At 46.3% G+C, this 17622-nt stretch overlaps 1 protein-coding gene across 5 annotated transcripts in view; it reads left to right on the forward strand.

Moving 5' to 3' along the window:
• Tiam2 (TIAM Rac1 associated GEF 2) overlaps positions 1–17622 on the forward strand; it is a 234998-nt gene that overhangs the window by 128591 nt on the left and 88785 nt on the right. For all 5 annotated transcript variants that reach the window (XM_050135807.1, XM_050135806.1, XM_050135809.1 and 2 more), the window contains 3 exons: positions 6724–7159; positions 9814–9986; positions 11845–12069. In XM_050135807.1, the coding sequence (XP_049991764.1) occupies positions 6724–7159; positions 9814–9986; positions 11845–12069 (834 nt within the window). The remainder of the gene's footprint in view (positions 1–6723; positions 7160–9813; positions 9987–11844; positions 12070–17622) is intronic.

Here is a 17622-nt window from a genome sequence, read left to right on the forward strand (position 1 = left end):
TCTGGAGTTTGGAAAGTCGCGAGTCACTGTGGTGAGATGCTGGGTAGGGTCCATTCCCGGCTGCTGAAGGTTCTGACCTTACACAGCAGGGAAGGGAGAGGGGGACCCTAGTCTCTTTCTTTTCTTACAAGGATACCTATATCTTCAGAACTCTAGCCCCTGGCTCTCATCTAAACCTAACCCCCACTAAAGGCCCCTGTTACTGTCTCCTAAGACTTAGGCTTAGGCTCCAAGGTGGGAAAAGACGGCATAGCCCTCAACCATAGCACCCGGATCCTGTACTCAATTGCTTTGGCGCTGTGTGCAAGCCCACAGGCCTGGTTCTGAAGCTGGTCCAACTATTCTTGGAAGGCATAGACCTGGGTGAAGGTCCAAGTGACTGGTAATCTAAGGTCTTTCAGTCATCAAGTCCAAATAGAAATGACAAGGAGATAGGCACTAAGTTCAGATAGGGAGGGCTTCTCAACTTGATATTAATTTATATTTGAGTTGCTTAGTAACCAATCATAAACCATGGAGAATGGGCATGTATATGGTGCTAGAGATGGAGCCCATTGCCTTGAACATACTGGGCACATGCTATTACCACTGAGCCAAATCCACAGCCCTTTGGTCTATTTCAGCTTATTTACTTAGTGAGGTTATAAAGTCAAAAGGAGTCTGATTAGGGCAGTCGGTTTATAGGGGAATGTTGTCTTAACCCTGCTAGATACATACATTCATGTGACTATATAAAAAAAATCATGGGATGTTAATAGCTGGTAACAAGATAACCTCTCCTGGAAAAACATTACCCTATTTATAAAGTTCACCATTAGTTACTTCCTTCTTGGGTATGGTGTCTGCCATCACCACCCTCTCTCCCAAGGGAGATGGAGATCAGGTGGCCACCATCCTATTTCCAGGACCTCTTTCTTATCCCTCAGTTTAGTAATTTTCTTTTTCTTTTCTTTTTATTTATTTATTGAGATAGGGTTTCACTGTAGTTTTAGAATCTTTCTGGAATTAGCTCTTGTAGACCAGGCTGGCCTTGAACTCACAGAGATCCGCCTGCCTCTGCCTCTGGAGTGCTGGGATTAAAGGCGGGCACCACCACTTCCCAGCTCAGTTTAGTAATTTTCTTGCTCTTGAGTTATTATTACCTCTTAGGCCAAATCACCAAACAGATCCTTCAGGCCTTTGCCTCCTGGCTCTTGTTTCCCAAGCATCTCACAGCGCTTGAGTATAGCATGCTGTAGTAGCTTACATCTTTGTATCCCAGTGTTACAGAGCTGGCTGTGTCCAGCAGCTCTCACCAGGTCCCCTCATGCAGTATTGTCATGGAATACCATTTTTTGTTTGTCCGGAGCATATTTGTCACCTGTGTTTGTGACATACAGTAATCCCGATCACATTCAGGTCCTTTCCCAGCAGTTCAAACCATGTCCGTTCCCATGGTGTGTGGATCACTTCCGGCCACATGCAGTCACTGACTGCCCAGCCTTCACAGGGCCACTGGGCCTCCTTCGTTTCTGTACCATGTACAGATTTCCCTCTGATGTATTGTGTGCCATGTGGGCTTATGAGCAAAATAACTAGAATGTTAAAAAAAGAAATGTAATGCTAGAAAGGACCTCCATATCTTAGAGATGAGGAAACTGAGGGATCAAGGAGTTTGCTGTCTTCCTGGTCAGGTAGTGGGGAAGCTTGTTGGTGGCCACATCTGTAACACCTCAGACAAATGCCAAGAAGTTGTTGATACTGTTAATTATTGATGAATAAGATGAAAGATTTAGTCCCTCTTTGGGTTTTTTTTTTTTTTTTTTTTGATTTTCGAGTCAGGGTTTCTCCATAGCTTTTTGGTTCCTGTCCTGGAACTAGCTCTTATACACCAGGCTGGCCTTGAACTCACAGAGATCTGCCTGCCTCTGCCTCCTGAGTGCTGGGATTAAAGGCGTGCGCCACCACCGCCTGGCTCCCTCTTTGTTTTTAAGTGACCCAATAGGACAGCTTTTGAAAGTTTTGTCTCTGTATTCCCTAATGATTGATTATAGATATGAACAAGATTGACTTTTTTTGGTAAATAATTTCCAGTCCTAAAAGTTCTTAAAGATGTAATCCAGCTACGTGTGTTGGTTGGGGATTGTTATGCCAACTACTTGGGAAGCTGAGGCAGGGAGATCAAGTTTTTTCTGGGCTACAGAGTGAGTTCAAAGATAGCCTAGGCCACTTAATGAGACCCTGTCTCAAAGCCTTGGGCAACTCAATGAGACCCTGTCTCAAAGTTAAAAAAATAAAAATAAGCACTTGGGAGGCAGAGGCAGGCGGATCTCTGTGAGTTCGAGACCAGCCTGGTCTACAGAGCTAGTTCCAGGACAGGCTCCAAAGCCACAGAGAAACTCTGTCTCGAAAAACCAAAAAAAAAAAAAAAAAAAAAAATGTCTTGGGACATAGTTCTATAGAAGTACACATGGAAGATTCCCGAAGCCCTAGGCTCAGCTTCTAGTAGCTCACACAGAAAAAAGGCAATCCACACACACAGGAGGCGTTTGTGAAGATTCGCTTTAGCAAGGCGTTGAAGCGATAGCTACTTTCTCTCACCCACAAAAAACTTCTGTATGCCAGCAGAGCGATGATTCAGAAAGCTGGGCTTGATGGACAGGCATTTGTTTTGATTTAAAAGATGACATAAAAAGAACAGCTCTTTCAATTCAGACCTTTGAGTCTATCCTTATGCGTGTGAGCCTGAAAACCAGACAGCTGAAAAAGAATGCCATGCTAGGAGATAGAGAAGCATGCACCGGAGAGCGCTTGGTAAATAGCTCCTATCAATTTCAGCTGACAAAGACCCTCATCCTGTCTTGGCTAAGCATTTTGTTCTTTCAGTCTGGACAGGATAGGCTTTGTTGAGTCAACAGTGCCCCTACCCCCATCTCTGTGACTTGGGATGACGAAGGCTTGTTTCCCTGTTCAGGATAAATTGTTCATTATGGTCCACAGGTAACGTGGGTCTGTGCTACTCTCTGAGACCCTAGGCTGACAGAACAGCCGTCGTGAAGAGCGTGTAAGCTACTGCAGCAGAGAAAGTTGTGTCTTCACTTTAAAAGCTTTCTCTCAGAACTGACATGTTATCTTCTGCTTACATTCCCTGAGCAGCACAGCGAATGATAAGGCCAGGCCTGACTTCATGGAGGGGTGTGGAAACAATTCTACCATGTACCTTGGGGAGTGGCCTGTCACAGGGAGAATTTAGGACACTGAGACCTGGTTTCTGGCCCCCTCTAATAGTCAACTCTCACTTCTATTCTGAGGTGACATTGGCTCAGAGGCCAGCAGTCTTTCCTGGCTGGAGGTAAGGTGTGTAGACAAGGAATCAGTCCTTTTCTTTGCATATGAGGCTAGAAATGGGGTTTCCTCTAAGGCATCATCTTTTGCTTTTTCAGCTTTACTAGGATATAGTTAATAAGCAGAAATTGAATATATTTAGCATGTATAAGCTGATACCTTGACATTCATATACAATGGGAATGATCACCATCACCAAGCTAGTTGACACAGTCACCACTAAACACAGTTATCGAGTGGGCTTTATTTTATTGTGAGACTCTAAATAATCTACTGCCTTGGCATATTTCATATGTGCAAAGGACCCTCCAGCTTCCGTCAGAATGCAGTATAGTGGATCTCTAGAACTTTCTTGGCTGGTGTAACCAAAGTTTTATATCTGTGCAGCCTCTTTCTTAGCCTGACCTCCATGTCCACCTAGTTTGGATTCTCACATAAGTGAGATGGATCATGCAGTGTTTGCTTCCCTGTGGAGTGATGTTACTTCTATCCCCTCTTCTTGCAGTTGTTAGTGCCCTGGTCATCAGGTGTTGACTGAGGTTTCTGTTCTGCCTGGTCCTGCAGCCGTTAAGTCTCAAAGAATCACACAGAGGTCTACACCAATCACAAACTAACTAGCCCACTAGCTCAGGCTTCCCATCAACTTTTATAACTTATATTAGCTCATTATTCTTGTCTATGTTAGCCACATGGCTTGGCACCCTTCTTGGCGAGGCAGTCACATCTTGCTTGCTCTGTGTCTGGATCATGTCTGCAGACTGCAGAATCCTCTTCTCAGAATTCTCCTGCTCTCATTGCCCCGCCTCTACTTCCTGCCTGGCTATCAGCCAATCAGCATTTCATTAAACAAGTACAAGAAACAAATGTTTACAGGGTAAAACCATTGTCCCACAGCAATCAACGACAACAGTGTTAATTGGTCATATGCAACTTGGGTGCGGCTCTCTCTCTGCCAGAGATTTGCTGCTTTAGAAACACGGCTAAGTCTCTCGCAAGGAGAGAGATTCTCCCCGTGGCTAGGGGCTGTGAGTTAGGGAGTCTTGGCTGCTGTGACATTAGTGCAGCTAAAAATGCAGCCTTCCTTCATGACCTAGGAGTTTAAGAAAAGTCTCTGCAAAGCGACAGTTAAGATAATACAGAATCTCCAAGTATTTTTAATTTCCCGAGTGACTCATAGCAGCTGTTTGATTTGCTCCTTGAAGCAGAGGTGTCGGTGTATAAATAAGAACGACCACAGGACATGGTGTAAACACACTGGGAGATGCTAGTGTGATTAGTAAGAGCTGTTTGTGTTCTGGGCTCTGTTTTTAGCACCTGGGCCTTGGAAAACCCTCCTCTGTTGCCCAGTGGTGGCTTTCCTATAAAAGACACCCAGTGAGTGTGATCCGATTGGTTTTTAGATGAAATTTCCAAAAGAAAGCATCAAAAAAAAAAAACCCAAAAAAAGAAGAAAAAAAAGAAAGGAAGGACGGAAGGAAGGAAGAGAGAAAGAGAAAACATCTCCACAAGGTGCAGTATTCAAAACAGGGACCCGACTCAATGGCTCCTGATCCAGTTTCTTCTCACTTTGATTTTGACAAAAAGGAAATAGTGTGAGAAGCTCACCAACAGCTGAGTAGTTGACTGGTTATGTTTGACTCCTAGCCTTTAATGACCGAGCCATGTCTCCAGCCCTACTCAACTGTCCTTTCTTTCCTTCTTTCTCTCTCTCTTCCTTTATTCCTTCCTTCCATCCTTCCTTCCCTTCCTCTCTTCCCTCCCTCCCTCTTTCTTTTATATATAGTGTTCTATCTGCTTGTTTGCCTGCAGGCCAGAAGAGGGCATCAGATCTCATTATAGATGTTTATGAGCCATCATGTGTTTGCTGAGAATTGAACTCAGGATCTCTGTACAAACCAGTCAATGCTCTTAACCTCTGAGCCATCTGTCCAGCCCTTCTGGACTGTTCTTAACCTTTACCTTGCTGCTATATTAATCTGAGCTGGGTATTTGGGATGTCAGTGCTTTTTGAACTTGGAGTGAACTCACTGCTATCTTATTTATTATATTGACTTATTTACTTTTGAGGTAGGATCTTGCTCTCTAGCCCAAGCTGCCCTGGAACTCACTAGATAGTCTCTGTTGGTGTGAACTCGTGGCAGTCCTCCTGCTTCAGCTTCCCAGTATGCTGGGTTACAGGTGGAAGCTACCATTGACAGCTTGTTTTCTCCCATTTAGCAATGAATGCTCCATCTGTCAGTTGCTTTCCATGAAAGCATCGGAATGGATGTCTTATGTTTGTAGTCTGACTCGGTGACTGGCTGGCTATGTGTTCCATGTCCCCAGCTTTAGCAGGAGGCGGCAGTTTTTAAGTAATTGTGGGACTTTCTATTCAGAGTGGCTTGTGTTTGAGTTTGTATTGGAACCAATATTAAAGTCAAGAGTCACATCTGAGGCATCCTCTGGTACCTAAAGTAAAATGGGTACTCAGATAAAAGGAGTTGGACCAAGGAGTTCACTTCTTTTTTCTTAAGATAAATTCCCGAATTAAATAAACATGCCATTCTTGAAAAAAAAATAAAAAAAAAAAACCTCCAGTTCCTAGGCAGTACTCCTAGTGGATTATGAATCCTTGCAGCTTGAGTTTTACTGTATGAAGGGGAAATAGGATGGTAGAGGTTATCATATATAGGAGTCTAAGCCTGGTTAGTTGGTCAGAAGACTTCATTTGCAACAGACAGAAGAAGAATTGCGTGTGGCTCAAATCTAATAGTGCCAGCTCCTAGCCCCGCCCGCCCCCGTGGTTATTTTCTAAATCAATGGTTTCACATGATTTAGGAGAAAAATGGATGATAAGAACATGGATCCTTTCCTAGAAGATACTGAATCATAGTTAGCAAAGAATATCATTCTTGGTGGGCGGTGGTGGCACACGCCTTTAATCCCAGCACTCAGGAGGCAGAGGCAGGCAGATCTTTGGGAGTTTGAGGCCAGCTTGGACTACAAGAGCTAGTTCCAGGATATACTCCAAAGCTACACAGAGAAACCCTGTCTTGAAAAACAAACAAACAAAAATAATATCAGTCTAGAACTCTTTACTAGTATGTTTTAAATATGCTGTCTAATAGATACGCTGTCTGATTGATTTGGTATTGAACTCAGGCCAGGTTCAGAGAGCCCATGGCTTCTTGTTCACCTCTTTAAAGTTGACTCTCCTGGTGTACGTGAGATTGGGTGGTGCTATTTCTAAAATTCTTTCTGATTTGGAGATGTGATGATTCGAGTTGTGTTTTGTTTCAAGGCTCTTTGCATCACCATTGTTGTATGTAGCCACCTCACACCGACGCTGTATAGAGGGGCAGCTGCTGTGGCTACCATAGCTTGTGGTGATGACCAGCCGGTAATCTGTGTTGTGTTTAGGAACCGCGGTCCAAGGAAGGCAGCGAATACTTCGGTAGTCGCTCAGACGGACTGAACGCAGACGTGCAGGCATCCACGCAAGCAACTGCCTTACTGTGGTCAGGGGGCTCCGTTCAAACCCTGCCTCAGAGAAGCGAATCCACTCACGTGATCGGCAGCGATCCCCTCCAGCAGAACATTTACGAGAACTTCATGCGGGAGCTGGAAATGAGCGGGGCCGACATGGAGCACGCGGACACGGCCACGGAAACCGTGGAGACGAGCAGCGAGTCCCTCAGCTCCCTGGAGCAGCTGGATCTGCTCTTTGAGAAGGAGCAGGGAGTGGTCCGGAAAGCCGGGTGGCTCTTCTTCAAACCCCTTGTCACCTTGCAGAAGGAGAGGAAACTGGAGCTGGTGGCGCGGAGGAAATGGAAGCAGTACTGGGTGACGCTGAAAGGTACGTGAGCTGTGGTTCACTGCAGGCTTGTGCTTCAGCCGACCCGCCACCAGGAAGTGCTGGCAGGCCAGCATTAATGTGAGGAAGTATGAAGGATACTCTGTGTCTGTGTGACACATGCACACGCACATACACGCAGAAGCCGGAGGAGAGTGTCCGGTGTCATTTCCCAGGGGTTGTCCGCCTTATTTTGAGACACGGGCTCTCAAATTCCGGCTTAGAATTCTCCAATTCGCCTAAACCACCTGGCCAGTGAGCCCCAACATCCACTCGTCTCCACCTTCCCAGCACTGGAATTATATAGACTATCACTATGCCTGAGTTTTTGTTTCTCATGTGGATTCTGGGGATCAAACACAGAGCTTCATACTTGCAAGGCAAGCATGGTATGAACCGAGCCACTTTCCCAGCCCTGACTTGAAAGATTGCGAGCTATCATTTCCTAGCATGCTCCACTGTAGACTTAACAAGTGTATTTAGTTATCGACTTAACCATTTATATGTTATTCAGGCCAATAATCAATCATTTTTAAGAACATTATTTTCTGTGTATGTTTCTCAGCCACACTTTGATACTTTGCTTATGTCTAGAGTAACATAAAACCCTAAAATTATTGTCACGTATACTTCACTTGTTCTTTCCAGGATGCGTATGCTCAGAACTCCCAAGCCGTGCCCTTCCTAGATGAAATATTCTCTAGAAGGTTGGGCCTGCATCCTCCCCTTTCGCTGACTAAGACATGCTGATTGCTGCTACCACTGCACAGCTGTTTCCTTGATCACTTATTTGGGCCTTGGACATGCTGAGCATTTGCTGAGAGACCATGCTATACTCTCGATGTGACTTCCCTCCTCCCTACTTCCCCGTGGTCCTTTCTTAGAACAGAAATGGGGATTTGTCTTGTTGAGGGAAGAACGCCTCTCACATGCAGTGCCAATTAGCAACCCTGGTTGCTTTGCTCGCTGCCAGTGTACGGGTTGGAAGAAAGCCATCTTGTGGGGCGGTGAGATGCCTCAGTGAGCTCAGCCCGGAGTAAGGCAGGTGCAGACAGGAGGTGGAGCTTCAGCCTCGGCAAAGGCCTCCTATGATTGACAGAGAGACATGATAGGGCATTGCAGAAGTCATGATTGGGTGTTCCCACCCCTACTTCCGTAGAAAGGAGAGCACAAGCACAAATCACACATGTCCACAGCAGGTGTGAGCGACCTAGTGTGCCTCCCTCATAGCTTTCCTGTGAGCTCTGTTTAGGAATTTCCTAACCCCTCTCCTAACCTTGGTAAGTAGGCTTCATCTCTTTATTGCCTTATAAGCTCCTCTAGTAAGTTTCCCTGGGGACAGCGTGTGCCATGACTTCTCATTACGCGTTAGGGTCCTCATGGTTCAAGATTGGCTGAGGAAAGCAAAGAACAGACCTAGTTTTCATGTCCCAGGGAAGCAGGCTGTCATGCATAAGAGGAAACATGGAATAAAGATCAGCTCTGGAAAAAGTTGGGAGGGATAAGGAAATTCAGCCTTAGCTGACCCAGGATTAGGTATGGAGTTTTGTTGAGAAGTTTTACAAGTGCAGAAAGGTTTAAGGGTTATATTTGTAGGTCGTGGGGATTGCATTTCCAGGGTGACAAGATGGAAGTAAAGGTAAGCATGTCTTCAAAAAATACATGTCACCCTCATCTCCATCATTAGTGATCTTGAGATTCTTGCAAGGAGGTGGCAGTCTCCTTCCTTTTGCCTGGTCATGTGTGACAGCCTTTTCCTAGGGAGATGTAACAGGTCTAGAGTAGCAGGTATGAAGTCCCTTCTGTGGAGCGGGTATTCAATCCAATCCAAAGCCTTGGCTTCCCCACATAACCTTCATGTCTCCACTTCTTCCCTCTGGGAACTCATTGTGTTAAGATCAACTTTCTTGGCTTCAGTTCTATAAATTATAATGTTAGAACTAATGTATTTTGGTTAATCTTATTTGAAAACACACACATATGTGTGTGTATATATATAATTAGAATTTGGAAATTATTCTTGAGGTGATCATGTGGATAAACTGGAAGTGGTTTTCTGTGGAAAGGGATTATTACTGAACTGTCTTCCTGTGACCTGCTGTCACTGATGTACGCTGTGCTAAGTAGACAAAGGCCAGAGTTGGAAGAGAGAACATTTACCAGGGACCATCTGCCTTTTCCAATGAGTGGCTTTCCTTGAAGTTCACGGAGTTTCCTTGGCTGGAGGGTTGTCAAGATCACTCAAACTCACGGTATCCTGTGAGTGAGAAGGAGGGTGCTGAGGTGAGAAGGCCTAAGTTCATATCCCCGCTCCACTGTCACCTGGTCTGGAACACCCACATATGTGACCACATCCCGGGTTTCTCATTCCTAGATTGGAGTATGTCGCTCTGAAAACCTTGCATGACAACTGTGTGGAGAGAGTCCCTGGGGAGACAGGCAGAGGCACACTGCATTGTTATTGGTCATGATGTCACGTTGAGCGCATCATCTGGTTTTCATCCTGGTCTGCACATGCCAGGGTTGCTTTGTTCATACGCCAGCAGCTTCTTTTGCAGGTGTCTGGGAGCATTAGGAAGGTATCACTTACCTCTCACGCCTTTTCTACATTCTCTGGCCTTGCGGCAGGGGTATCATTCTGTTTCTGTCTTTCCCAGGCTGTACTCTGCTGTTTTATGAGACTTACGGGAAAAATTCCACGGATCAGAATAGCGCCCCACGGTGTGCCCTCTTTGCAGAGGACAGCATCGTGCAGTCTGTCCCAGAGCATCCTAAGAAGGAGCATGTGTTCTGCCTGAGCAACTCCTGTGGCGATGTCTACCTTTTCCAGGTACTGCTGCTGTGCAAATGGGGATGAGATGATGGCGTGGGAATGAATAAGATGAGAGCAAACAGGATTCAAAAGGAACTTGGACGTGAATCCAGTAAATGTTCCATTAGCTTTGGGAGGAGGGTGTGAGCAGGGGACTGGCTTCTCATCCCTACCAGTGCCAAGACCTGACCATTCCTATAGCAAGCATTTGTCAGGTCCTTGTGAAGTTCCAGGCTCCTGCCTGCCATATCACATGAAGACAAAGAAAATACTGTGATCTGGGCTCTGGGTGTAACACATGACCTAGGGAGGGCAATGCTGAGAGTTCCAGAACTGAGATCTTTTAAGAAAAGCGTGGAGATTGTGGTCAGGGAAGAAGCTTCAACCACTCCCAGGTATCCTAGGAAAAATCAAAGAAGCAGCTTCTCAGGTACACCAGACCCTCCTAGACTAGTGTTGTGAAAGTTACAGCTGCCAGGATATCTGCCATTGCGGATTTTAGCAATTTGATAGAAATGCCTAGCATGGTGGTGAGTCCCACAGACTGATTGATTTCTGGTACCATTTTTGAGCACCATGTGTCTGTTGAGCACCTGTGCGTGTCTGTCAAGCACCTGTGTGTTTCTGTTGAGCACCTGTGTGGTCTGTCAAGCACCTGTGTGTATGTCTGTTGAACATGTGTGTGGTTTGTTAAGCACCTGTGTGGTCTGTTAAGCACCTGTGAGTGTCTGTTGAGCACCTGTGTGTGTATGTGTTGAGCACCTGTGTCTGTTGAGAACCTGTGTGTATCTGTTGAGCACTTGTGTGGTCTGTTGAGCATCTGTGTGTGTGTTGAGCACCTTTGTGGTCTGTTGAGCACTTGTGTGTGTCTGTTGAGACACAAAGTGTCTCCTTGACACTTTGGACTTTGAACAAGTAGGTTTATGAGAGTTAACAGAAGCCAGGCAGGGTGTAACTCACATCTGTACTTGGGAAGCTGAGGCAGGAGGGTCACTGTGACTTCAAGATTATCCTAGTCTACTTAGTGCTTTCCAGCACAGCCTGAGCTACACAAAGAGACTCTATTTTGAAAAACAACCACCACCACCAACAACAACCAAAAATCCTTACAGGTCTGCTTTTAGCATGAATGTAATGTATATGACATGATGTCACCTTGGGTAGACAGACCCTTGTTCTCTGTCACTAACTGAGAGCTGCTTTTTTGTTCCTTGTTTTCCTGATACCATTCATAGGTTTCTGCCTTTTATTTCCATGCTGATATATCCTGAGAAAAATCAACTGAGAAAAGGCTTAGTTTAGTTCATGACAATAGGTCATAGTCTATCGCTGTGGGGAAGTCACCATGTGTGGGGGGAGTGCAGCTCATATCATATTCACAGTCAAGGGCAGAGATGCACATGCATGTGTACACACACACACACACACACACACACACACTCTCTGCTCAGTTCACTTCCTCTACTTTTACATAGTTCAAGACCCAAGTCTAGGGACTGGTGCCCTCTACTTTCAGCGTGGTCTTTTCATGTCATTTAAAGCAGTGGAAAAAATCCCCCATAGACATGGCCACAGGTCAGCCTACTCTAGACAGTCCCTCATGGGGAGTCTTCCTGGGACATCCTCTACTGTATCAAGCCAGCAGGTAGAACTGACTAGCCTAGGCTCTATGGTCCTTCCTGCTTAACTCTTGATGTTCTTTCAGGGCCTGTGAATCTGAACCTGAGTTAATTGTTTATGTTTGCGAAACTAAACTTTGTGTGTGTGTGTGTATGAAAAGATCCCTTGGGTTTGACACATCAAATATTGGTCTTCCATTTTGGAGATAACTTTGGTGCTCAAATAATCTCCAACAGTTTCTCCATCCCATGTTTAGGCCACGAGCCAGACTGATCTGGAAAACTGGGTCACCGCCATACACTCGGCATGTGCATCCCTTTTTGCAAAGAAGCACGGGAAAGAGGACACGGTGCGACTGCTCAAGAGCCAGACCAGAAGCCTGCTTCAGAAGATCGACATGGACAGTAAGATGAAGAAGATGGCGGAGCTACAGCTGTCTGTGGTGGGCGACCCCAAGAACAGGAAGGCCATCGAGAACCAGGTACCACCGACTGTGTGCTGCTCACGGGCACCTATGCACGCTCCCATGTGTGTCCATCTCCTCTCTTCTCAGGCCTTCCCTCTCTTATGTATTGCACATATTAATATATATTAGCGATGTACCTGGCTTGAAAGCATAAAAAATAATTATGAAAGGTGAATCTTATTGCTAAGATCACTTTAGTTAGAAAGCAAACCTGGTAAACATGACAATAAAGAACACTCTAGAATGAGCTCAATTGGGTGACACTTGGCATAGTCTTCAAATCCTCTGAGAGATCACAGGGCTGAAGTTGGGCTGGGAACTTGAGAAAATGGTGAAGATGACTCCCTGGAAGAAGGTGGCCTTGAGACATTGACTTTCCAGGCTGGGAGGAGGTCAGGGTTCACTTGGTTTGGGACAGATGTAGCAGAGAGGTGTCTTGGGGCTTCTGAGCACCCTAGCACAGAAGTGTTACATTGGCATGATACATACTTGGCACTCCAGTGGGATGGCCACTGGTCTGGTGCAAAGGTCAGTGTCTTTCCTGTAACAAAGTCCATCATCAAAGTGGTTTATAAACAATAGGAAGCTATTGTTCATGGTTCTGGAATCTGAAAGTCCTCTGTCAGGGCCTGAGCAGATTCTGCGTCAGATGGAGCCGGCTTCCCTGTGTGGAGGTGATATGCTATCCTTCTTCCTTCTTATATGATGGAGGGAGCAAAGAAATTAATTCTCTGTGTCCTCTTCATAAGGGATCTCATTCCCAAGTGCTTTTCCACATGACCTACTTACCTCCCAGAAAGCTCCACTCCCCAGTTCTGTCTCCTTGGGAATTGAGACCTTTGCTGTGGAAATCTGGGGGAGACACACAAGTCAGGCCATACGGAGTTTGGCTCAAAGATTTGGGTGGATTTATTTTATCCTTTTGTTGGGCGTTAGATCTTACGTTCCCACATGTGTTGAAGGTGTGATCTCCCTTCAGCAGTGCTCACAGGAGGGGCCTTGAGTAGGTCATTGGCTCACAAGGACTATGATGTCATGGGTGGATGAAGTATTAAAAGTAGTAAAAACATTAGGAGCTGGGGCCCAGGTGGAGGAAGTAGTAAGTGAAGGCCTGCCCTGAAAAGGTGTATTTTGTCTCTGGCCCCTTTCCAGCCACCATGAGGTGAGTAGCTTTGTTCTGCCCTGAGCAGTTCCCGCATGTTCTATCTCACCACGGGTCCAGACACAACACAGCCAGGGGACCATACACCAAAATCTCAGCACTTGTGAGGCGATGGGGTCTTTCCTCCTCTAAGTTGATTTTCTCAGGCGTTTCATCATAGCGATGGAGAGCTGACTGCCTTCTTGGCGCTGAGGGCTGGAACTGCAGTGTTTTAAGTTGGGGAGAAAGCACAGTATAAGTAGCAATTTCAGGAAATGTTAGGAGGACAGCGCAACTAAGGAAAGACAGTGGCAGTAAAGTGGCCATGGTCTGGGTACAAAGGTACAAAGGTCTCATAGCAAGTGGCATAGAAATGCTTGTGAGTCTCTGTTTTCTAAGTAGAAAATGCCAGAATGCAGTTTTTAGTAATTATTTAGAATTACAGTGCTGAATGGAACCGTTCTTGCTCACAGAGCCCAGGGGAAAGCAGAGGGTGGAAGAATGTGGGGTTTGTCCAGAAGACAGGGGCTCCCCACCTGGAGCCCAGCTTGCATTCATTCTCTTGTCTGTGTCCTGCTTTCATCTGGGAAGAGCTCACCCAGCAGACAGGCCTAACCTAGGGCAACAAAACCCCTTGTTCTCAGGCTCCAGCATACAGGGACCGTGTTTCCAGAGGATAAAGCCCAGAGTCTCCAGCAAAGGAAAGAAGTAAAAGAAAGACTTCACAGGGAGAGGTGGAGTTACATCCCTCATGCTTCTTCATGTGTGCAGTACCATACCAATCTGTAGTCTCCATCCTAGACTGGGACTTTTTTTTTTTAACCAAAGTAGGAGGGTTGCTTGTGAGTTTCAGGTGAGCCTGAGCTACAGCGAGACCTGGCTCAAACAAACAAAACCAAGAGAGTAAATTGTGTATCCTAGTGACCTCTACCATATGCGCGTGCCTGAGAACAGTGCCCCGATAATCACTTTTAAAGCCAGTCAAGGTAATTTTAGTATCTTAGTGTATCTGGTCAATAATTAGATCTACTGTGTCACGGGGTGCTTAAACTATTTTAGGGCTCTTGTTAGGTGAAGAGTTTGCCTAACAATTTGCTTTCATTTTCTCTTGCTTTTCGTTGTCTCATGGAAGGCCTCTTGAGCACACACAGCTTTTGAATACTGCTTTGTCTCTTTTGTTTGTTGATACCTTTGGTCCAGAAGTTATCCTTAATGCTTCAGCTTGCAAGAGCTTCCCAGTTATCCGTGGTGTGCAGGGTGTGTCCTAGGTTTAATGCCCAGATTCCACATGGCAGCTCACAACATCTGTGATGCCAGTTCTAGGGGACCTGATACCCTCTTCTGGCCTCTGTGGGCACTGCACACATGTGTGCTTAGATGGTAGACATGCGGGCAGTGCATCCAGACATGTAAAGTTAAAAAAAATATGTCAGTGGTCTCTGCCTGTAAGTAATTCACCCCCCCCATCCCACTCCCACATATGTCCTTTCCATATATTTTGTTGCATTGTTTGTAGTTTGTGAATGATTTATGGATGGTGTCTCATCACTTCTGATCTCTGGTGGGCAGAGCTAACTACTCTATAACTTTTTACACACCTCTGAGAGTATTGAGTGGTTAGGTAGTCCAAAGAGGAGCTCATTTTACAAACTGGAATCAGCAGAGCCTGTTAGCATAGGTATAGTCCCAGCTACTTGGGATGCTAAGGCTAGAAGATCAGAAATTTGAGCCAGCCAAGGTTACATAGCAATGACTAGCCAACCTGGGCAACTCATCTAGATCCTGGCACAGAGAAAGGAAGTCAGGCTGCTGTTGTAGCTTAAGTGTAGAGCATTTGTGTAGTGTAGGGCACTATCCTTTGAGGCCCATTGCCCACTCTTTGGCAGAGTCCTGTTGGTCATTTTGAGTGTAGCTTCCTGATACCATCTTTTCACTCTGGTTTTCTTCACCCCTGCTGTCAGCACTAATCTCTCCCTGCCCCCCCCCCCCCCCCCCCCCACTGCCTCACAATGCTGTGCAAATTCCCCAGGAGAAGATCTTTGGTTGAGTTTCAGAAATTCTGCCCTAAAGTCATCTCACCATGTTGGTTTTTTTAAGGCCATAATTTAGTCAACTTTCCCCAAAGGGTATTAGCAGGAGTTACAGCCACGAGGCAGCTGTCAGGAAGTTGTAGAGAGAGCCATTTGCTCTCCATTTGCTAGTCCCCAAAACCTAAAGAAAACAATGGTGTTATTGGATTGAAGTCCAGAAGGTTTCTGTGATTTTCCAGGTTCTTGTGCTCACCTTCTACCCACTGTGTATATGTATTGCTCTTTTCTCAAACATGCTCTGACCCTTACACAGACCCTGGTCTGGGGGTATCTAGTCTTCTGTTAGCTGAATGATTCACATGTGAACCTCAATACACTTTCTCCAGGTCCGTCTCTTCTTGGCTGGTGGGTGCTTTTAAGCCTCTATCCCACCAGGAAAGTATTGTCCATTGTATCTACAGGCCTGGACCAATGAGGCCCAGTCCCACGCCTCTTAAATGTGTTCTGCAAGCCACCCTGTTTGAAAGTTTCCTCTGTGATGTAGCACTCCAGTTCACTTAGAAGCCACAGCTGAGCTGGGCACTTTCACAGAACATTTTCTCCCTGAGACTCTAGAAACTTCAGGTCTGGCCACCGTGTGTCCTCACCGAGCCGATGCTATGGTGTAGATGACATCAGCATGCAACACAGATAAAGTCTCTGGGACCGGACCTCTTTGAAGTTGGTGGGTGGAGAAAATGGTTGTCAACACCCTTTCCTGAGAGAAAGACACTGTGACTCTGTCACCGCAACAATGACTGTTTCATGCCGCCTTGTAGGTCATACGCTTTGCTTAAAATAAACCACGCCACGGTCCGCTCCTCCAGCCTCTGGGCTATTTCATGCGGCAGATGATGCAACTTTCATTTGAGCGTGTCCAATGCGTGCCAGACCCCACTCTGTGTCCTCACGGGGCGCGCCTTTGAAGTCCTGAGGGAGGAAGCATTGCAAATTAAGTCCAGTTAGTACTTTATTTTCCTTTCCGTTTATTATTTCAGACAAGTAAATCGGGACAAAGGCCTCACCACCTTTAGGCGGTCTTGGCACCCTCCCAGATGGCTTCCCCTCCCCCTCACAGCCTGCTCATTGTGTCCCCTTTCCAGGAACTAGGGTTCTGCCCATTGAAGTGGGCTGAAAAGGGGGTGCTGTGGTGTTTGGAGGAACCCCACGAGAGCGGCTGTATCCGTTGCCCCAGCCTTAGTGTGCCCTGTACATCCGTTCATGTTTACTTACAGGTTGAAGATGATGAAGGATGTGTTGTGCTATGTCTATTTGGAAACTGGTGAGGGGCAGTTTAGATGGAGCCTTGAAGATGTGACATGATGTGGAGGGGGTGACGTTTGTGGAGGAGAATGGGGAACAGTTTGAGGGCAAGGCTATTGATGGGGGTGCTGTGTACGGATATGGGCTTTCTTTAGGGGGCACTAGGGAGGTGGTGGAGACTGGTGGGCAGCAGAACAGGTGTAGCCTAGTTCAGGGAGCTTTAATTTAGTACACACTGCAGACTAGGCATGCGTGTAGGCCAGGGGACACCCTGGAAGGTTGACAGAACTGGGTTTGGAGTTTTCAATACAAGATGACTAAGTCAGAGCTATAGCTTCTAGCACTGGGGACAGCAACGGGGGGGGGGGGGGGATTGGCCTCCTATGTATTTTTGGGAGACTTCCTGGAAGAGGGGCCATCTGAATTGCTTTTTTTTTTTCTCTTCTGAATTGCTTCTTGAAAGGAGGTGTTAACCAGAAGAGGGACAGAAAAGGGTGCCCTGGGCGGTGTGATGTATTTTCATGTAAGAGTGTTCACATGTAACCAGCACATCTGGTTATGGGGTTTCCTGGTTCCAAAGCCCTTTGGCAATCCCATGGCTCAGAATATGAATTCTCTCCACCCGGGCCTTCATCCAGAAGCCTACTTAGCTGTTTTCTCTTAGACCATTTCTTTGTTCCTGTCCTATTTCTGGGGACTTGCAAGCAGAGGGACTCGGCATGGTACAAACATGCTGCCTCCTTTCTCCTTGCCGCCTGGGTTACCTTGTCCATCCCACTTCTCATGAAGGCCGAGGGGCTACCTCCATCACGAGTGCCCTAACTCTCCTCACACAGTCTGGGGTGTCGCATGGCTCTTGGTTCTGTCTGTCTCCCTGCTCAGCATGTTGCTTTCCGGTTGTCTTTCGTGGCTCCTTTTTTCCCTCCCACAGAACACAGCTCCTCAAGGACCCTATTGCTCACATATTTGCTTATTTTCCGGAGGTTAGTGAGGGAATGGACATTGGGTGCTGTATTAGTTACTTGTTGCTTTTTTTGTGATGAAATACCATGCTGGGCCCATGGTGCCTCTCACATTTAGGATGGCTCTTCCTAC

The sequence above is a fragment of the Alexandromys fortis genome, unplaced genomic scaffold, assembly GCF_014885135.2.
Source record: "Alexandromys fortis isolate MF-2015 unplaced genomic scaffold, M_Fortis_MF-2015_v1.1 scaffold_23, whole genome shotgun sequence".
Taxonomy (NCBI): Eukaryota; Metazoa; Chordata; class Mammalia; order Rodentia; family Cricetidae; genus Alexandromys; species Alexandromys fortis.